At 43.5% G+C, this 22,876-nt stretch overlaps 1 protein-coding gene across 1 annotated transcript in view; it reads right to left on the bottom strand.

Moving 5' to 3' along the window:
• Positions 1 to 10,745, bottom strand: part of ADAMTS5 (ADAM metallopeptidase with thrombospondin type 1 motif 5) — a 48,480-nt gene extending 37,735 nt beyond the window's left edge. The window contains exon 1 of the mRNA XM_031051293.2: positions 9,669 to 10,745. Coding sequence (XP_030907153.2) covers positions 9,669 to 10,595 — 927 coding nt within the window. The 5' untranslated portion in view covers positions 10,596 to 10,745. The remainder of the gene's footprint in view (positions 1 to 9,668) is intronic.
• Positions 10,746 to 22,876: the final 12,131 nt, after the last annotated feature.

Genomic DNA, 22,876 nt, shown 5'->3' with positions numbered 1-22,876 from the left:
CCCTACAGCCACCTACTGAATCCCAGCTGGGAAGTGGTAGATGAGGCCTATAAAGGATCTTGAAAAATAAGGAAAGGAAATATTTTCTGTGGTTAGCTTCTTTGTAGTGGTGTCCCTCAGGGATCGGTGCTGGGATCGGTCTTGTTCAACATCTTTGTCACTGACATGGACAGTGGGATTGAGTGCGCCCTCAGCAAGTTTGTCGATGACACCAAGCTGTGTGTTTCAGTTGATACGCTGGAGGGAAGGAATGCCATTCAGAGGGACCTTGACACGCTTGTGAGGTGGGTTGATGCCAACCTCATGAAGTTTAACCATGACAAGTGCAAGGTTCTACTCCTGGGTACGAGCAATCCCAGGCACAGGTACAGGTTGGGCAAAAAGGAAACTCAGAGCAGCCCTGTGGAGAAGGATTTGGGGGTGTTGGTCAATGAGAAAATGAACATGAGCCAGCTTCAGTGTGCACTCACAGCCCAGAAAGCCAACCGTATCCTGGGCTGCATCAAAAGGAGCATGACCAGCAGGTCAAAGGAGATGATCCTGCCCCTCTGGTCTGCTCTTTTGTGACCTCACTTGGAGTATTGTGTGCAGTTATGGTGTCCTCAACATAAAAAGGACATGGTGCTGTTAGAACATGTCCAGAGGAGGGCCACGAGGATGATCAGGGGACTGGAGCACCTCCTATATGAAGACAGGCTGAGAAAGTTGGGGCTGTTCAGGCTGGAGAAGAGAAGGCTGTGTGGAGACCTCATAGCAGCCTTCCAGTATCTGAAGGGGGCCTACAGGGATGCTGGGGAGGGACTATTCATTAGGGACTGTAGTGATAGGACAAGGGGTAACGGGTTAAAACTTAAACAGCAGAGGTTTAGATTGGATATAAGGAAGAAATTCTTTACTGTTAGGGTGGTGAGGCACTGGAATGGGTTGCCCAGGGAAGTTGTGAATGCTCCATCCCTGGAGGTGTTCAAGGCCAGGTTGAACTAAGCCTTGGGTAATATGGTTAAATGTGAGGTGTCCCTGCCCATGGCAGGGGAGTTGGAACTAGATAATCTTAAGGTCCTTTCCAACCCCAACTGTTCTATGATTCTATGTATGAAGTTCTTATTGGATAGGGATGTCTATGGGTTGCCTGCAGAGCAGGGTATGCGTTGGCTATGCTGTGAATAGGGAGTATGTCCTGAGCCTTCTGATTTTCCTTGCAGACTTTAATCCTCACTGACTACATGAGGATGACTTTTTTAAGCTAATGCTGATATTGTCAATTATCACTTAAGCACACTACGTAAGACTCCATTATGTTTGCAACTCATAGTCTCATTCTTCGTTTCTCTTGCTCCACTTTTTGAACTTTAACGTATTTCTATTCATAACATCACATAGCATATACTATACATATAATTGAAGCCTATTCAGTGGTATCTCTGAGACAAATATTCCAAAAAGTTTGCTATCAGTGCAAGTCACCATTCCCTAGCTACCTGGTCCTTGCCAACAGCATGATTTTGAGTGATGTTATTGAAAGTCATGCCTGCTTACTCTTCCACTGATTGAAACTTTATGGCAAAATTTCTTTTGCCTTATGCCTCGTGTAGCTGTGCTTGCCATGCATTATTTGTTACCAGCATCAATAGTTATACTGTTAGTCTCCCTGGGCAGGGAAAGCAGTCTCAGACTCAATTGAAGTAAAATATTTTATTTCCCTTGAAAATCTTTTTTTTTTGGTTGTTGTTGTTAAAACAGGCTTTGATGTAATGATGCAATCTAACAAAATCTGTGCGGGTCTCCTCAACTTTTCATATTGCAGCTAAAGCACTAAGAAAGCAGGGACTCACATGATACTTAAAACCAGTTTCCAATGATTATTTCACTCTGGTGTGTGGCTTCTATTAAAAAAGTGAATCACTTACTCAGATCTGTATACTCATGTAATTGCCTCCACATAGCGGCAGAGTTTCGAAGAATAAGTGTTGATACTTCTAAAGAAGAAACACAGAGTCTGGCCGTTGATCTGCATTACAGATCTGCATTACAGTAGTTTCAAAATAGAAGAATGCATTTGCTACACAGGCAGCAATAGATGTTAAGACTTAAGCTTTGGCAAATGAATGACTTAGGAAAACTGAGCTGTACATCATAAGACTAATAGTTAATTAGATGGCTTATTAAAGGCCAGGTTTTCTTGTCATTCATAAGTGCATCAAGAGCCGCTGGCTGTTTGCCATGTATGCATGGCATTGTTCTGAATGAAGATAACTGTTGTGGCACCCTGCTGGAGCAGTTTATTTATTTTACCTGAAACCCTTTGATTTGTGCAGTAGGCTTAAAACTAAGAATAAACTGGTTAGTGAAGCCAGGCCAGAGACCAGGGACCTGATCCAAAATGGGATTTAAGCACCAACATGGACAGTTTGGTGGAATTTAACAACAAAATTGGCTTACGTGTCCTCTGGTCTTTGAGTTACCTGCCTTTCACAGGGTGTTCATTTTGTGACCTTATGGGCCCCAAAGTGTCAGAGTTTTACAGTCCTGAGTAGTTTAGCTCCTAGCTTTTACTAAAGCTTGATTGGCGTTGAGATGCTTAATGTTTCTCCATCTTTGCCCCTGGGGAAGCTAAGACTACAGATGTTCTTAGATAAGATGTATGAGAAACCAAGATGATTAGGCCACACAGCTGCACATCACCTTCTTTTAAAGCATAGCAAACAGCTTTCATATCTGTGTGTTTCTTTGCTTTCTGTCTGGTTTCTTTACAATGGCTCACCAGTTAAAGCCTTTGCCCAATAAGAAGGTGATACAGCTTCAAATTCCTTTCCAAGATAAGTATACTTAGGAGCCTTCTTCTTAGGAGAGTGCCCTATGGTACACACCAGGCTGTGACCTACAATGAAGGTCTGCACATGCCAGTGCACGCAGGGAGTTGTGGCTCCATGTGCCAAAAGTTTCCCTAGCCCAAGCTGCAGTTAGTGCTTACTTTGTGAAGCGACCTAATTTTTGGTCCCCGTTCCTCAGCCTGCTTCTGTATTTTTACACTGAACAGTCCTGCAGTAAATTACAGAAACAGCCTGGGAACCCAGACTGCCTTGCTCTAAGTGGTGCGCTCCAGTCAGTGGCTTCAGGTCACGATTTCTCTCCTTCTCACCATATGAATCTTGAATTACTTGCTAAACAGTGACATAGCTTTGGTCAGAGGGGTGGAAAGTTTCCTTAACACCTGGAACAGCTTACAACCTACTGGTTAAGGACCTCTCCTGGGAGGTGGGCAATACAGACCTAAAATCCCTCAAGCAGAGGAAGGAATTAAATGTGACTTTCCGACTTCCTGCAGCAGTACTCTTACCGCAGCCCTGTAAAGGCAGGGTGGGAACAGGCAGTATTCAGGACCCACACATTCACCCTCCTGCATGCCCCTCTGCAAAGTGGGTGAAAGTTTACTAGTGTAATAGGAATACTGAATGGCACGTGTGGAGGAAAGTAAAGTTCACCCAAACAGAAAGGATTACGGGCATCACCCAAGGAGTGCATGGTGCCTGGAAGGCAAAAGGAGCATGACACTGAAGTTGACAGACAGCAGAAGGTACACTGGAAATAAGAGCTAACTGTTAAAAAAACTAGTTAGGGCATGGTCTATTTTACCCCTCAGGCAATATCATGACACTTGAAAGAGAGGCTTTATAAGCCAAAATTGTGAAATGCTGCCCTGGAGGAAGCCATGAGGTTGATGGCTTCACTTTCATCCCTGGTGAAAAGCCATCCTCCTGAGACACTGGTGCTCTTGCTCATGGGAATGTCCATGTAAGGGCACAGGAGAGCCTGGCCACTACTGTGAAGCAAGGAAGGACTCCTGCCAGATTCACTGGGACAATGCTTTGTCCTTCTCCTGCGGCCATATTTTGAGAGGATGACTGAAGCCTGGTTACCTTTTGAGGAAAATGAGAACGGTGATACCTTCCATATCTACCAAACCAAAAATCATGTATTTTCCTCCAGTAGTTTAACTTAAAAAATGAGGTCAACTTGATGCTAGGTTTGCAGCAGGAAGATCAAAACTTACGCCAGAATAAACTATGGGAATATCTGTCAAGGTTTAGAAGAACTGTCTTGTTTTGGGTAGATGATGTCTGAATGGAAGCCAAGTGGCTCCAGAGGAGGAGGGTAAAATTCTCAGATGAAGGACACATACCTCATTAGTGAGAATCTGGCAATGAAACTAACTTTTAAGGTGTGCAGAAGGGAACTGCCTTCATTATAATACTAAAAATCACATCCCCCTGAGGTAAGAGACCCTTTCCCACAGAGACCCTTACAGCATATTCGTAGTGAAATAAATCTATACTGTGTCTTCCAACAGAGATGAGAGAATGCAAGAGCCAATGATTGCATATTACTGACCAATCATTGTAACTGGGAGTGTACTACCTTGGAACTTTTGAGGATTAATGTAAGGAATAATCCGCATGAGGTGTGCTTGATTTGTGGAAATGAGCAGAATAAACAATGTTTCCTCTTGCACCAGAGTGTGTTTCAAGAGCTCTCTTTCAGACAGGCAACAACCTTCCTTTCAGGTTAATATGATAAATACAGACCTCAGTTTGGGGCATTTAAATATCAAATATACAGAGCAGGCTTTCTGAATTCTAAGTAAAGTGACATTCAAGAAAACACAATGTATGCGTGATGCCTTGTTGGGCTCAGTTCAGCACATGCATGCTACACTTGCTGGCTTCAGAAACTACCTCCTCACCAAACTGGATGTTCTTTCTCTTCCCTTATATGGTACAGGGGACCCCAGACACTCCTCATCCAAGGACACTGCAACAAAGTACTAGAAATAGAGCCTAAACTGGATTAAGTTTTTATGCTTTGAAGAGAGATTTATAAAGTTTGGGGGTTTTTTTGTTTGATTTTTTTGTTGTTGTTGTTGTTGTCGTCGGGGTTTTTTTTTTTTCCCCTAAAGCATAGAAAGAAAACACAGCAGCACAATGTAAACCACAGATTATTTAAAACTACTGACAAAATGCATGCAAAGCATTTGGACTCTGTATCAGGAGGAGAAGGGCAAACAAACTTTCAGTACTGAAACTGGTAACTGGAGAACAAGTTAAAATGCGAAACTTAACATGCCCAACCCATTGTTCCTATGTGGGAAAAATCCAGAGCATCTCTGTAGGTTAGTGCGAACCATGCTACTTCTGCACAAATTAGGTCCCACTTTATTTTCCTAAGGGACATTATCTAAATATTAGATTTGCAACAAAATTGGTAAAAACACTATGAAACTGGTAGACACATCAGATTATCACTTCTTCAGAGTAATAAACATTTATGAAATATATGATTCTATTGAGTGCTGATACAGTGACCTGTTTTACTAATATGGGATAATAATTGTGGGAAGATGATAATATAAAAAAGACAAAAAAAAAAAAGAAAGAACTAGAGCCAAAGAAAGTACGTGCTCCATGCAATGAAATTATCATCTGTAGAGCTGAGATAATCAAAAGCTTGCTGTTAAATTTCAACAGCACTATCAGATTGACAGTTAAACTAAATCATACACACAAGAGCCATGTAATTACTGTGTAGAAAAAAGCAGGACAGAAGCCTTTGGCTTGAGCATGAACTTTTTGTTAAAGCCAGGCATGATGGCGCTATCACGGATGATGCTAACAAGCACTTCAGAAAGTATTTCTTTCTTGCTCTTGTTGCCTGTATCTACTGTGAGAAATATCTGTTTAAATTTTCACATGATTCAGAATTGGGGGAAAAGGAAGGCAAGAGAACTGGATTATGTCCAAATGCATTCAATAGTTCACTTGAAATTTAACTAAGGGTCACTAATGAAATAGACTGGATGAATTCTAGAGGATAATTACAGAGCAGGCTAGACCTTGCAAAAGAACAGTCTGAGTTCAAGTGCAGTTTGCAAGTCATGTTCAACATGTTTTTCTACTGTGACAATCTACCAAGTATTTTGTTGCACCCATAAAAACCTGAAGACTGTAGATAACCTGTTTCCAACTTCTGAGAACTGTTCACAAACAAAAAGCCTGAAAAGGACCAAATTCTAAATTTGCTGTTGACTTCACTGCCATAGGGAACAAAGCAGGGGAAAAAGACTTTACAACATCTTCCTCCTCCCCACCAAACAGATGCTTCTCCACTGCCTCACAGTGCAAAGGACTCACCTGGCCATCAGATGATCACCATATTCCATGGAAGATGCTCTGAGGATGCACGAGGCCCAAAAATTTACAGCTGCTGTCAAGGATTCAGCCAGAAAGTAGTTAAACAGCAGGGGACCCATGTATCCTCTAAGGTTGTAAAGGCCAAGCCACTTTAGAGAGCTCTCTTTGGTTTTATAAGAAAATGATCACCTGTTGGTACCGACAAGTCAGACCTCTGTCAAGATTGGTGCTGGCCACCATGGGTAAAAATGGGATTTTGAGACCACTGGGAAAATACACCTCTCCTTATTAGATTTTGGGAACTTAACCAATCACTGTGGAAACCAAATAAGTATCTGTGATACTTAGTGATAGATAATTTCTGTGCCCATTGAAGGTTTTCCCAGCCTCCTGCCCAGGTGACTATAACAACCAGACACGTTACTGTAGTTTTCCTTGCAGCTACAGAGTAAACATAGGATTCGGTGCAGCTAATGGATAGCTACATGGCCCTTGCCACTACCGATATGCAATACAGAACCTTAAAATAGCTTTAACATGTTGCATGTATCATCCAAAACTGAACTCACGCTCATATTTATTTACTATTTACTATGCTCTGCAGCACTATTGCTTTAAAGCCCTTACCAAATTAAATACAGATTATGACTGAAAGTGAGTGGATATTTTAATGCAGAATCACTAAATCTCCTTCTAAAAATCTTTTCACATAGGAAGTACATCCTAGTATGAATGATGATGTTGATCATAATTTGAGCTACCAGTACTAACTTTGTAATGAGGGAAAGCTGCCAGCACACTCTTAATCTGTCAGTGGTTATTATTTTACCTTTAAACAAGCAATGACAACAGAAGAGGAGGAAGTGATGGTGCTGAATTCTGATGGGATTTTTCCTTTATAAGAAACTCAAGTAAAGCTGGTATCTTTTCAGAGCCTTGTTTGGAGTCAGAAATAGCATCCAAGTAAATGTCACTCCAGAATGAGGATAATTAGTATATTAGAGACTTGTATGACAACAAGCATTTAGATTCTAACTACATGTAAACAGTTACATACAGCTGAGGACATGCGTTCAGCTGACAAATGATTTGCAAATATTATTCTGTTGACAGAGACATGAAGTTCATGGTGGCCTCAGTTAGTAAACAAAGATGGAAAATGTACCTCACACATTTACTCCATGCCTAAAAAACAAGCCATTTAGAAGAAGACATCTGGATGCTCAAAAATTAGCATGACGATGTTCAGAGCCCATCAAAACATGCAGCCATGGCTTGGCGTCTAGTAGCTAAGCAACGTATTTCATACATTCAAAACATAGTTGTAAAAGTTGGATTCTCCTGCCAATTGCTGCCACTCTCATTGAAAAGCTAAACTGGAAAAAATCTCTCTTTAGTTCAAAGTGGGGCTGTTTTCTCCAGGAAACATCTCTACTGCTTTTTCATCCTTTAACCCTTTTTGTATTTACATGCCAGGAGGAGCAAATAGATTCATGTTGACATTTCAAGCGTAAGCATATAAAAATCCTGTGGACTCACGCATACTCCCTGCTAATAACATTGTGAACACATGTAGCAAGAAACTATGCTCTTGTTCTTATTGAGTCAGACACTGAAACATAATGCCAAACAACGTGTGTGTGCACACAGCAAATCGTTAAAGCAGATTAAGTTATACTGAACTGCACTGAGGAGCTAATCCCATAGTTAAACCTGTTAAAATGTAAACCAAGAAAACAGTAGCCTGTGCTTTTTTCTTGCAAATCATTTACATCCCTAAGTAACAGTACAAGCAATATTTGCATCTTAAGAGTGGAAGGAGATCACAGGAACTGTGACATTTTGTTTAGTTTAGGGACTACTTACATCCAAAAGAGTTAACTCTAGGCATGGAAGATGCTTTCCTCAGGTGTCTTTGAAAGTGGATTACTGATTAGCAGCACACCCTTACTCTGGCAGCAGGGCATCCATACAAATAATTACACATAAGCATCTGTAAAGCAAGTGCTCTTTAAATTCCCATCCTATCTCAATCCAAATTGGCAATTGATATTAACATTCACAGTCTTCCACCCTAAAAGTTTCTGAATTGTAATAAATCCCAGAGAAATAAATGGGAATGCTGTCAGAGAAAATCACTTTGGTGAAATGATGGATTCTGGCACAGGATTAACTAATAAGCCATTAGAAAGGATGTTTACAGCAAAAAGCTAGAGCATTCTGACCCAGCCTAGGTAGCCTGCTTTCATTCAGATTATAACGATAAAAAAATGAAAGCTTGCAAATTGGACCGATGGGATTTAAACTGCTAAAAAAGGCTCCCCCTTTACAAGTGATGCCTGACTGACACAGAACCTAATGTTTCAACTATTTACAGCTATAAAAGCAAGCCAGGCGCTTTTTTTTTTCCCATTCTGGAGCAACTCCTTCCACAAACCATCCAAAGCATCCTTTTTGGCAGGCTCATATGATGTAGAAAAGCAGGAGAACTCAAACGAACGGAAAGTCATGCAGTTATTTTTTTCACACTTGGGGAAAGGAAGAAAACACCAAACCCAAACCGCTGAAGGGATATTCTTACAGAAGAACTTCATTGCATAAACTTGGCCACAAGTCTACTAGAGCAATGTCCCTTAACGACCTCTGGCAATGTAATTAATTAACAGCTGGGCACGGAGCAAGGTTCAACTCTGCATGGGTAATTCCAGCCAGATCCGACCCACAGATGATCAGGACACCCATTTTTCACTTTGAGAAAGAGACTTCATCCCCTTGCCACCAGCCAACTCACTCAACTTCTGCAGCTCTGTTTACCTGCGGTTTGCATTTACGTCCTACCCTTGAACCACAAGTGCTGCTGCCTTCCAGTGCGGTGGAGCTATTCTTGCTGGAAATAGCATCTAAATGCACTCAACAAGGAAGCTGCATGTACTTTTAAGGTGTTCTCCCCCATTTTCACTAGCAGGTTTTTTAGGGACTAATTTAGGTTAGGGAGTGTTATCAGCCCTTTTTGCCCAGCCCCTTCCCAGAGAGAAAGGGACTGCATGTGAAACATCTCACTGGGAAAGATGGATCAACATCATCTCTCAAGCACAGATAAGTTAGGTGGCCTCAGCCAAATTCCCCAATTTGGCAAATTACCACCTCTCCACCCTGGCAGGAGTCCCTGCATTGCCCTGGCATGAATGGCTGCGTACCCACAGTGGGGATGACCTTGCCGGGGAAGACATCACACAAATGCATACACAGTTTGTCGGCTTTTGAACCCCTCTTCCATCCCTGGCAGTTGTGCATATGGGAACCGATCCCCAAAATGCATTGCAACCCACCGGAAAGGTTGAAGATGTGAACAGACAAGCAACCACTGGGCAGAGCTGGTCAGCATGGCTGCAGTGCCACCAGGCTGGCCTTGCTGTGGCCCAACTACCCTACAACACATGGTTCAAGGGACACCAAGTCGCTGACAGTTCGGAAGATGCCTACCTCGCGGGTGAAGAGGATGGCTGCATCATAGTGCTCATCATGGTCATCATCGAGGCGGTTGTGCTGGTGCTGCCACTTGCAGAAGTTCTTCAGAGTGGTGGCAGCATTCCTGTTGACCTCCAGCCCCTTCTCCTTCTCGCCGAGGGCCACCACCTTCACCACCGCCAGGCGGACATGGTTCTCCAGGCTGGCATGGGCGTAGAGCCGGGAGGCGATGGAGGCCAAGGTGAGCAGGTAGTGCTGCAGCCCCTTCCCGTACTTGCGGACCATGGAAGCGTCGGCCACCAGCAGCAGCTCCACCTGCCGGGCCCGGGAGACGGAGCGACGCCTCCTCCGCCGCCGTTGCCCGTTCTCCGACAGCGCCGTCCCGGCCGGGTCCCGGGTCTCGCAGCTGGTGCGGGCCGGCACCGTCTCGAAGCTGAAGCGCTCCCTGCGGAAGAGGTGCGGGGCACGGGCCGGACCCTCCCCGTAGATGTGCGGGCCGGGCGCCTGCCGGCCGCGCCGTGCCGGCTTCACTGTGTAGCGGGAGCGGCCCACAGCGAAGAAGCCGTCGAGGCCGCCGCAGAGGTTGAAGACGGCCAGGGAGCGCGGGCTGCCGTCCACCGTGCCGCGGTAGTAGCAGCGCGGAGGCGCGCCGTCCCGAGGCCCCACCGCCCCGTCGCGCTCCAGGTCGAGGAGGAAGCGCTGACCCCCCGCGTAGAGGACGTATCCTGCCTTGCCGCCCCCCGCGTAGGTCGGGTCGAGGCGCTGCACGACGCCGCTGGCCCCGTGGGGCGGCCCGGGGGGAGGGCCGGGCCGAGGCCGGGGCTGCGGGTGCGGGGAGGCGGCCGGGGGCGGCGGCGCTACGGCGGCGGCAGGTGCCGGCGGCTGGGCCAGAGCGCGGTGCAGCTCGGCGGCCAGCAGCAGGGAGAGCAGCCTCAGGAGCATGCTTGCCTCGCCGTCAGGAGCAGCCGCGGTGTTGGTGGTAATTAATAGTAGTAATGATAATAACAGGAGTTGGGGAGAGGGGTGGAAAAGAACCGGTCCGCGGAGTGCGGCAGCGTCGTTAAGGGAAGTAGGGAAGCGGATAGGAAGGGGGGGGGGGGGGGAATAAAGGGAAAAAATCAAAAAAAGAAAAAAGTTCTCCCTCCCAAACTCGAGTCAAGTGTGAGTGAGAGAGAAAAAAATGTCAACAAAAGCCGCTCGCTTGTGAACTTTGTGTTTCTCTGCAAGGAAGAGCCGGGAGCACATGGAAGGAGAGAGGCAAAAAAATCCCAAATCACTGCTGCTGGGGGGGAAAGGCGGGGAGAGAGAAAAAGGAGGAGAGGAGGCTCGGAGCCGGCAAGTAGGGAAGTTTGAGCATTTCCCACTCCTCTTCCACTTCTCTGCTGTAGTCACCGGATCATCGCCAGCAGCAGCAGGGGCAGGGGGCAGGTCTGCTGCGACTCGGCACTTTCTCGGGCTCCGGTGGGCTCTCTTTCCTTCTTTTGCCCCCTTTTGTTTTGAAGAGGAGGAGAAGGGGAGAGAAGAAATTCAGGCAGCACAAATCGCCTCGTTCGTCTCCGGTGAGATGGTTTAAAAAAGAAAAAAAAAAAAAGAAAAACCCAAGAAGCGGAAACCGTCACGGATTTTTGTAAAAACCCCCTCCCTGTATCTTTTCTGTTGTTGTTGTTGTTATCCCCAGTCTGTCGATGTGAACAAGAGGAGAAGGGAGAGAAATGTGAAGATGAGAGGAGGTGGAACAATGAATTTATAGCGGAATGCCATCCTGCAATGGCAATTTCAACAATTCGTCACTCAGGCTGCCTCTTAAAGGGAGAGCTTCAAAACCACCACTCCCACACTTCCTTCTCATTTAATCAGAGGGAGAAACTTGAGGGGAGGGAGAAGGGGGGGCGGGGGGGAGGCTGCGAGGGGAGGAGAGAGGGAGCGGGAGAGAGGGCGGCAGGAGAGGGGAAGAGCGGGAGGAAACCGGGGAGGGGAGAGAGACCGGCAGGGGAAAAAAATGTGTGTGAAAACCGCGAGGTTTCTCTCGAATCGCTTAAAGCCACAGAGTCACCCGGGGCTGGACGTGTCCCCGCCGGCCGCGGACGGCGGAGCTGCGCTTACCTCGCGTCCTGCCCGCTCCCCGTCTCTCCTGCCTGACAGACTTCATGTTGCAGTGCTTGGCGGGGGGGCAGGTTTACGGCGGGATCTCGGGAGAGAAGCGGTAGGGGGTGATGCGGGGTCCCGTGGGGAGGCCGGGGGGAGAGGAGCGGCTGCTGCTGACCCCCTGTCAAGGCTCGGCCCCTGCCCTTGCTCCTGCCCCTTCGCGGGTCGGCGGCAGCTCCGAACTTCCTCCCTTTGTCTGGGCGGCCGCGACTCGTCTGCCCCGAGCCTGTCATTAAGTCCCAGCAAGCTGTCATCTAGTTTGGGCGGACTGTGATTTCCTCCGAGCCCCCGAAGAGGGGGGAGGCGGGGAAAAGCTAATACTTGCTTTGACCTTTCGAATGACTTCAGATACTTAGATCATCCCACCGCTGACTGACACACACATCCATTCACCCTGTCCCCTCATCTTCCTTCCCCTGCTTCGTGATCCGACAGGGACACCACAAAGGGCAGATGTCTGCATCTACTTCTTCATCTGCCCTTTCCACCTTAACGTTGCCTACAGAGTGAGTGAAGACTGGCAAACGGCTCACTCTGCGGGGATCAAGGGCTGGAAGGCAGCCTGGGCTTAGGGAAGGTGAGGGGAACAAGACACCGGAGGTATCAGAGTCCACCGGCTTTCCTCTTGTTGAGGACCCAGCGTCACCAGGTGCCTTGTTTTCCACAAAGTTACGCACACATGGATGGGAAACAGAAGTGCTTATTAGCTCATGTTTCTTCTCCACGTCCCAAGGTGGGCGCCAGGAGCAGGTGCTCTCTAGCTGTGGGACTCCAATGGGAATACAGCTCTCCAGTCTTGTCCTAGCCTGCAGACAGCATCTCAGCCTCAGCACTCTGATCTGCGAGGGAATGGCATGCACATCTGTAACACTTCGCAGAATCAGGGGCGTGGTGTTGAGGTGGGCAGAGAATGGCAGGCCAGCACCTGCCTCTGTAGCTTGCAGAGGCTGCTTCAGGAGTCTAACACTTCTGTAAAGAACAGGTTAACTAGTGCCACAAACGTTGCAAAAATTAATATCCCAATGTAAATGATTACATTAACACCACCCTGAGGTTATGCTTATGAAATATGTAACACACCAAAGTTTTGCAGGTGCTCTTTCTTCTTATTCCATTTTTCCAGAAATGGTGATACCTGCAAACAAAAGTTCACTTCTCAGCCTCCTGGTATTTCTGTTTCTATGTGTCAGTATTTTATCATCACCAAAAATTCTTGACTGGAGTCAGTAACTTTCAAAATTAAGAGTATATATCAGGAAGGTCACATGACATTTTTAGGGCATTAGTCCAGGACTATTCATCATTTTTAAATTTAAACATTTTCTCAATTACTTTAAACTACTTAGAAAGTTAAGACAGTTAAAAAAAGTAATTGAAGGCTGCAAGTGAGAGAGAAAAATGAGGTATATTTTGATTTTAAAAAGAGCCTGTAGTTTGTCTCCCACTTTTCCTTGGATGGCTTTTACTTTTCATTTGAGCCTAGTAGATATCCATTCAGCACCAACAATATTTTTAGTGACTTCACTGGGACCTGGTCAAAGCCTGGATTCACATATATATCTGGATCCAAACTCCCAGATACCTCTGGGAGAGGTACTAAAGATGAGATCCGGGATAAGGAATGTAGTTTGGATAACAACTTCAGAAACTCTCATTAAAAAAGTGTTAGTTTGTCAATGAAAAGGCTTATGGTGCACAAGAGGCTAGTGTAATGTTCTCCCATGCTACAGCATAATTCCAACTGTCCAGCTACATGACTAAGAAAACCAGGAATGCTTGGAAGGGTTAGTAGTAATTAAATGGTCTCTCTCTCTGCTTGTCTGTTGTGTTGTCTTTGATTTCCCAAATGACAGGAAAAGTTGGCTAAGATTCCACAATGCCCTGTTTCACTGAGCAAGGATGTAAGCTTTCCAGGAAGGTACAAATTAGCCTGTGCAGATTACCCCATAGGTTATGAAGTCTTTCCTGTTTACATTTCAAAACTGTAATAACTCAGCAGTGCAATAATGGAAAGACAGGTCAGTCATGCCTCATGCAACAAGAGGAACTCTGCTAGTCTGAGAGTCTTGAAGTGTGAGGATAAATCACTTGAGCGAATCATCTTTTTCCTCCCAGTTTTACCCTTGTAGCCTCTTTTTACGGTTACAGCCTTGCCTTTAAACAAGAAAGCCTGTTAACATGTCCCAAGTTGTGGATGACACTAAACCCTTGTCAAACAATTCTGACCTGGAAACCTCAAAGCTTGCCTTTCCAAACTGTGAAATAGTCACAAATCCTCAGCTAGCTCTAAGGCACAACACAAATTTTGTACAGTTTGGACAATATTAAATTCTGATGTAAAAAGATGCAGTCTTTTTGAGTCTCTCAGAGCTGCAAGCTTCTTTCGTTCAGAGATTGTCCATGAAACCCTTTAGGATTCTCCAAGTGGCAGCCTCAGTAACTGGGGATTCCTGATTATATAGTCTTTAAGACACATAAGAAATACTGCTGTAAACATCACAAAAACGTGTAGGAAGGAATAGCTTGAGAGACATTACATTACATACCGACAAAGTTGCCAATAATTTTATCCACATGTCCTTCAGTCTTGTAGAAGGGTCCCCTTCTACATCATGTCTGTTTAAGTTCTTAATCACATTGCCAGGGGCAGAAAACCACAAACCTGAAGTGTCAACAGATTAGTCCTGTGCTGCCTACAGTCTCTTGATAGTCAAGGCCTAGCAGAGATGCCCTATCCAACACTGCCTGTCTTTCCCCATTAACTTAACTTAAATAAAACAAAAATCTGTTCAGCTTTTATTTTTCTGTTGTTAGGAGTGTTTGATATTGCTATGTAATTGCACAGGGGATACAGCATTTTACTACTGGAGATAATTGGATATTGGATAAAATTATAGGAACATCCAATCGAACCCAAGAAAATTGCCAGTTCAGCATATTCAAAGTAATATCAACCAAACAACATTTGACAGACTTGCGATAAACACAGGCCCATACCTGGGAACTGGACCCAGGTTTGGGTATGTTTTTATCCAAGAATCTACCTGTAGCAACGTGGTTCTTAACATGGGGCAGCTTTGTTCCTCCTGAGAACTGAAAGCTTCTGTTAACTTTATAGGACATTTTAAATAAGCATATCACCAAGATCACGCTTGCCTGCAACCGGAGGCTTTTAGACTCTTTATCCAGCAGAAATATATCAGTGATACTCTGCTCAAATCTGACAGTGATACCTCTCAAATCCAGGTTTATTAGTCTTGTCAGCAGTTTTAACAGTCCAAACATTATGATTATAATGTTCAAGTCTATTAATTTTAAAGCTTTCCTATGGTGATGCATTGAAACCACTGAAGAAATTTCTAAAGTGCTCATTTTTAAATAAAATACTCATTATGAGTAATTTTGCAAAGAACCCCTAAAGATGAATATTTTTGGTTAGTGTTCTGGAAAGGGCTAGGTATACTGACATTTGGAATAAATTATGCAGCCTTTGACCCCCACCCTAGGACAGCAGCATAGTTAACATTGTCCCTTATTTGGACTATGTGTCTTTACATCTTTGAATGCTATGGAAACCCATTCAGATGGAGACCTCCTAGCCATTGTTTTGACTTCTTGATACTGAAATGGGTTTGTGGTTGATAAATAAGCCAACATCACCATTTTTGGTTTATCCTTCCTGCGAGTCTTACCAGATGTGCTGGGAACTGAGTGCTTCTGGAGAGTGAGCTAACTTCTTCATCCTTCTCATATTGCATGTGGCAAAGGCAATAGTGGTAAGTTTGCTGTGGGCTGCATGTTCTCTCGTTTCCATGGCTGGCATTTCCTCTACACACAGCTGGTATTTCTAAGGAGGTCAGTTTCTGTAGACCCTAAATTATTTATTTAAAGGTCAAGTAATGTCTGCCTCAGGAAAACAACTAAAAAGTATTTTCACAATGAAGACACAAGCTGATGTTCCACAGTATGTGTTCTTGAAGGGCATTAGGTTGTACCTTTGTGATCATCGCAAGCCACCATTGCATATGACCACCACCTGCACTTGTTGTAATTGGCCAGGTTTAGAACAAAAATGTATTCAGTTACAAGAACTTAAACCAGTCATATTTGGTAAGAAATGTAAATCTTTTTGGTGTGAAGCACTGTAGCTTTAAGGCAAAATGTTTTACTTGCTTCTTTATGGTCAATGACATCTTCTTCAACTACAGCCATGTGTGAGCAAAGAAGACGCCTTTGGCTTGGGGTTTATGTTTTTATAAGTGGCATGTGTAAGTAATGTATCAAGTATATAGCAGTTCCAGCAGGCTGAAAATTTTACATCTGACATCAGCTTTATGTTTCTGTAAGAGCGAAGGAGGCAGTTTTAAGGAGTATAGTGCTAAAGTTGGGTTGGGCACCATTTAAATAGCTGTATCATTTTAGTGTAACAAGATAAGAATATTATGAATTGGTAGGTACCATATAAAATTAAAATAGAAAGCTTTCTGAGGCCTGGCTAGCAATCAATTTGTTAGGGTATCCACTTGTGGAGGAGGAAGAGATTTCTGAAAGATTAGTCATATAGAAAAATACATCACGTAATAAAAGTGTATCTCTTGCCTGCATAGCAGGATCCAGAGGAGAGGTGAGTTTATTGATCAGAAGAAGCTATGACATTTTCCAGTCAGGAGAAAAAGCAGACACAAATGAAAAATTATATTTCCTAGGTATTGATCTAGACAGTAGACCAGAATGGGGTCCTCACCTTCCTACAGCTGTTGCAAGAAATGAACTCATGGAAACCGGAAGATAAGTGAATAATTGTGACCATTGAAACTACTCTGAGTTTTGTTTAAAAACACATGTTGGGTGGACGCAGTGCCCTGCAGGAAGTATCAGATGTTAGTATAGCAAGTATCAGCCCCTTTTTTTTATTTCTTCTGAACAGAGGCACGATAATCAGAGGAAGGGTAAGATGTTAAACTTTGCTTATAAAAAAATGACACTTGTTATAAAAATACATTTTGAGAGTGCAAGATATGCACATGATGTATTCTACAGCTGTTCTTTTAGAAGACTTGAAAGCCTGAAAAACTCCGGAGTCTAGTTTGTATGAGGAGCAACAGACATTTAATTAGTCTCAGTCCTAGAATTTTACAGCCAATATGTGGTCTCTGAACATCTTTGCTCTAGTTAGCAGAACATCTGTAGTAGAAAACCAGAACTTGAATAAATATGAGTATTCTTGTACCCCTCTAAATTTTACTGCTTTTTATCATTATTTCTTTAAATATTTTTTCCAAAGATTTGTATGTTCGGCTTCTCCCTGTCCTTTCAGCACCATTCGTGAATTTACCCTTTCAATCAGCTATGTGCATTAGAATTTTTAATGAGCCATGTCTAAACAAAATCTATTTCAATACTGATTTAACAGGCCCACTTCTACCCAAATCTTGTTCTTTCATTTTTGCGCACAGCCTGGATATAAGTTCTTTCATATATTCTAAAATAGCTGGATCTGAATTACGGGGGCAATTATAATAAAAGAAATGTCTCTTTTTTTCAGGAAAGTTCTGAGTTGATGCAAATTGGGCTAGTTGCATGTGGGCAAACTCTTAGAGGCATAGCTTTGTGAATTTACACATCTATAAATGATATTCCAGTACTGTAGGTGGAATATCTTTTTCCATGTCATCTGAGGCATAAACCAGAATATGTACTTCCTTAGACTTCAAAGTTAAAACTGTAAGAGTGATTAAAGAGAGATTTAAAACAGACAGTCCCTTGCCAGATCTCACCTGGCATTAATACACATACTGCACCACTTCAGATACCAAGTTCTGATTGCTGTGTGCAGTCAGATTTTTCTGTCTGAATCCTGGTTGCCCTGAAACTCAGGGAGAGAGAACTTTGCAGGTCCTCTGAAGCAGGAGCCTGGAGTGGGGGGACTGCAGTCCATGCAGTCCTGGACATGGCATGTTCAAAAGCCAGGAATGCCATCCTTGGTGGGGGGGCACTCTCTCAGGTAGTACCACTGCCTGGCACAAAACTTCACCTGGCTTGTCCTCACCTGAAATAGAAATCTTTGCTATGAAACATGGAGACCATGCAACTTGCTCTCCCCACAGGTACTTCTGTAACATTAATCCACCAGTAGGATCATTTTGTAAGTGCTTCTTTGTCTTGTAAGTTGTCTAAGAAGGCACACCAGAATGCATTTAACATTGGATCATGAATGTCCTTTTGGAGTGACTCTCCTCTCCCTGTCATCTCAACTTGCTGTGCTTTGGTTTGCACCAGGTATGGGTCATGGAGCACACAAACAAGATTCCTTTGGGATGAAATTTAACCAGAAGATACATTCCCATGGGCCCAGGACTAAACTAGACTAAATAAATCCACTTAAAGGTATACTGAGTATATGCCACATCCTTAACACCAACTGTTCTGCTTTCCAGGTCTCCTCCTATTGAGCTGCACTACTTTCTCCTACTACTAAACAGCAGAAGGACACAAACAGGCTGCAGTATCAGTTGAGGGCTACACAGGATTCCTTTTCAGATGCAAATGTTTTAGACACTTTTGCAGGCTGGAATGCTGTATGAAGAAATGGTAAGAGAATGCATATGTAAGATACGGAGGTATATTTCTGAATATATTTTACTGTCTTTAACAGTGGATAGCATACATTGTAATGATTAGCACATATTGTGTAATGCATACACTTCCGTCAAAAGGGACAGTAGGTCCATGTAACATTTAAATGCTGCGTTAGTTCTATTTTAAGGGTTTAAATGGGTCTCAAATGGTGCATAGGCTTATGCTGGCCTTGGGCATAAGGGCACAATTCACTCTGGAAGGAGAAACCAAGCATAAGTCTCATCACAGCTGCAATATTCATTTCTGGAATTCACCCAGCAGGTCTTATCCAAGCCACTACAGACAGGCAGTTTGAGTTTTTCCAGTTCCTAATGATTACACAGTATCCTGGAGTCAGTTGGACAATTTCCACCAAGAGTGAAGCTCTTTGTATTTAATATCCCCCTAAAATAAAAGTGGTATAAGAGAAGGGCCTCAGTCTTTTTCTTCTTTTATTGCTGTTGTTGAAAAGGTTTAGCCCACAGGGATCGGAGCACTGGGCAAAACTACAAAATATGCAGTACATCCTGTTACACCAAAGTAGGCAGATCCTCTCCCATAACAACCAGACTGGTACAATGGAAGACTTTGTCTAGTTTTCCTGACTATACAGTACTATAGCGTGCATGGTATTTCATTATGGTTTTCATTTCAGGAAGTTAAATGGTGGAAATCTCTAAGTATCATGACTCCATTTTCACCATTGTTCCGGGAGGAGGTGTGTTAGAAAGGAATGGGTAAATTTCCCTGGAGCTCTATTACACGACACTGCAGTGTACCACAGGAAATTATTTCCCTCTTTACTGGACACCCAGAATATTGTCAAATACGGGTCTTGAAAATCCTCAGCAACCATGTTGCAAAGAAATTTGCAAAGCAATAAACAAATGAAGTGCCTAGAAGACATAACATATGGACATAACAGAGAATATCTTGATCTTAAGTTGATCTGAAAAACTGGTCCTTTCAAAATCCATTTATCATGATCTTCAGCAGGAGAAAAAAAACCAGAGCAGGTCCACTAGACAACACCACCACCTCCACTATACATCATGCTACAAAATAGCACTCCTGCATCTTGTGATCTTCAATAGATTTACAAAGCAGTATACAAAACATACACACCTATGGAGGCAGCCTGCCTTTCAAGGCATTAGGAGAACAGGGCAAGAAATCTCTAAATAAACACAAGCTTTTGCTCTCCTATGTGGTCTAAGTACAGAGATTTCATCATAGCCTCAAGGCTGTTTCCCAAATTACCTACTCTCTCTCAGAACCCTTCCGCTTCTATGCTCCCTTGTCTGCAATATTTTCAGATTTTTTCTCCCAAAAGGACATTTTGAAATGTGCATGTCATGGTCCAGATCGTAACCACACCAGGCAGCCTTCTTTCCTCCCTGATGTTTACTGAGTTTTATGTTCTCCAATATGAACTGAAAAATGTGTGTACTCAAGCCCTTGCCAACGAACAGCATGACTTTCCATGGTTCATAAAAACTCACCCATCCCCTGGGTAGGAAAACCATTCTCCTCTGCACAGAGCAGGGGTTCACTACTTCAAAACACGGAAAACATATGGTGACATGTTTTAAAAGAAAACATAACAAAACAATGTCCCACCCATGACCCTTCCCAACAAAACCCCACCCTTCTCATCCTGGAAAACTGACCAGTGCAATCACCTGGTCTACCACAAGGTTCCAGCTCCAGTTGTGTGAGGAAGGATGAGTGTTAGCACTGTGTGTTTGGTAGCTGTAAGTCAGCCCACTGTCAGCCTTGCAACCTTCTTTGGTCGCTGAAAAAGCAGGGGGAAGGCAGAAGACATTAAGAGTAGTTTGTGCTGGAGCCTCTTCCCCTGTTGCAGCTGGGAAGCTCCCAAACCTGAGCTTCCAGGTGTATGTGTAGGAGCATGCACATAAAGTTTGGAGTCCATGTATGTTTGGGCTTGAGAAGAGCCATTTATTCACATCCAAAATACTCAGCTTGTCCCACTTGACTCATTAAAATTAAGGTTTTTAATATTTCCAAGAAGAAATGACAGCCTTTGTTAAGGTGTTCCAATACTTATTAACTTTAACTGTTAAAAAATGGTGTCCAGCTTCTAATCTAAATTCATTTAACCATACTGCCTAGCCAGCAAAACCTTGTGAAACTTTTGTCTACTAGTGCAAAGAATCTGCTATTTGTTTTTCCTGGTTAGTAAAATTATAGATAATAGCCATGTCACTCTAACATTTTCTTTGGGAGGCTAAAATGCAATAAGGGCCTTGTGCCTATACAAAGATCTATTTTTTAATATTTCAGTAATTCTCAGGGTCTTAGACTTAGCCTCCTTCAATTTATTGGAATTCTCTCTGAGCTGTGGATATCACAGCTGGACAACACAATCCTGCTCAATGCTGCTCATGCCTGTGTAAGTGTCTGAGATCAGGCTCGATGGGGCTTTGTGCAACCTGGTCTAGTGAAAGGTGTCCCTACCCATGGCAGAGGGATTGGAATTGGATGATCTTTAAGGTCCCTTCCCACCCAGACCATTCTATGATTCTACATACTTGAGCTGCCAGAACTCTGCTTCACAGAGCACCACACCAGGAACTTACATTACCTGATAAACAGCAAGAGCTTCTCCTTTTGCTTTTGCAGACTCCCTGTTTCTCTGGAGAAAATGTTCCTCTTCTAAGGTCATGGCTTACAGTCTTTGTTTCCAGATGTACTGCTCAGCTCAATATTTATTCGGGATCCTAAATTCTTCATGTCAGTGTCCAGCCTATTTTAAAGCTTAGACTGCCCCCCGCAAACTTATTTTATGATTTTATGACTATTTCCAGGTCACTGATAAAAATACTAAATTGTGTTGTGCCAAGAATTGTGTTTGGTATGCAGCAGAAGTCTTGGTTGATAATACACGCATCTTTACAATCACACGTTGAGGTCTATCAGTTTCCAATGTAGTCAATGTTTGCTTCATATTTTCTATGCCTAAGCAAATCCACACGAACCACACTGAGCAACTGCAGTGTAATAAGGCTGAATAATAGTTCTGTGCTGTATAGTCACTTCCTTCTTATTTTCTGTCTGCTGGAGTGTTCGTCATGCAGGCCCAGGGCTGCTGTCTAGAACATTGTTGTTGGGGTCGCACAGAGTGAAGTCAGGCTTCCTGAGTGGCGCTGACAAAGATGTGACCTCACTCCAGCTCTGTTTTGTCTGCTCATATACTTTTCTACTTACAGTGCTCAGATAGCACCTCACTCCTGTACTTCACTGAGACATAAAACCCCCTGTCCTTTCCTGTTTGCATCTTCTGAAGAACTCTTCTTGGTAAATTCTCACTGCAGGCTTTTTGTCTTACTTAGAACATCTGTCTACATTTTCTTGTGATCTTTAACTGATGACTCAACTCATTGTCCCATTTCAGACCAATTTCCAGTGAAAAGCAATGCAGCATTCTCACTGTTGGGTTTTAAGTATTCAGGGGAAGATATTTAGTGTGTGAAGAAGATCTGCATATACTTGACAAAAAGCCTTAATGCATATCATTGTGCATAAACTGTACTTTTCCTTGGAAGTAAAGGTTGAGTGAGTCCCCATATTCTGTTGTGTTGCTTGCTTGGTTGGTTGGTTTTTAATCTGCATGTTCATTTACGGGGTTGTGGAGTAGTTCCCATTATAACTAGCCAAGGAATTATGATGCAGCAGAGTCTATGATGCAGCAGAGCCTCCCAGTTTGCACATGTGGAAATTAATGACTGCAAAAATGTAAGGCAGTGGCATATCAGACTGTCTCTTCCCTGCAGTATAACCCTCGTGGATCTTTCTCCTTTCTCATTTGGCTAAACCTGTTTTAACAAGCACCTGGAATGGTTCAGCTCAGAAGTTCCTGCTGTTCCTGCTCTGTAAACCCAGAGTGACTCCTTTACATATTTCTCTCGAAGCACTGACTTGCATGGGGCAGAGGCAAAATTCCAAAACAAAGCAAGCAGATGCTGTGGGTCTGTGAAAGCCACATGAATTTGGAGCTCTGATGGCTTTCATTATGTTGTGGTGTGAATACCCCGCGTTCACATAGCCTGATGAATTTTGGTAAGTTTTGCCATTATGTTGAGTTTCAGACTCTTTCTGCAGATCTGAGGGCACTCTCTATTCATGTGTATTTGCCTGCACAAGGTGGGGATTTTACTTTATTTTTTAATGTTGGAAAGCAAAGCACTCACACTGTCCAGCCTCTTTACTTGCACTTTGTTGAGCTACCAGGGAAACACTAGAAGACTTATTGGTCAATAGCTTTTATAGTAAAAGTTAGTAATGTTTCCCAGTAGTAAATGTTGTGGGAAGGACATGAATTCCTTTCAAGTTCTGAAACAGATTCTTTTTTTCCTTCAACCGGTTCCTCAGATCTGGGGAATTCCAAAAAGAAGGGGTTTCATACTGAAACCCAACCCATCTATAGTGTTAATGGAACT

This window comes from Melopsittacus undulatus, chromosome 2 (genome assembly GCF_012275295.1).
Source record: "Melopsittacus undulatus isolate bMelUnd1 chromosome 2, bMelUnd1.mat.Z, whole genome shotgun sequence".
Taxonomy (NCBI): Eukaryota; Metazoa; Chordata; class Aves; order Psittaciformes; family Psittaculidae; genus Melopsittacus; species Melopsittacus undulatus.
This window is presented reverse-complemented; position numbering and strand designations above follow the sequence as displayed.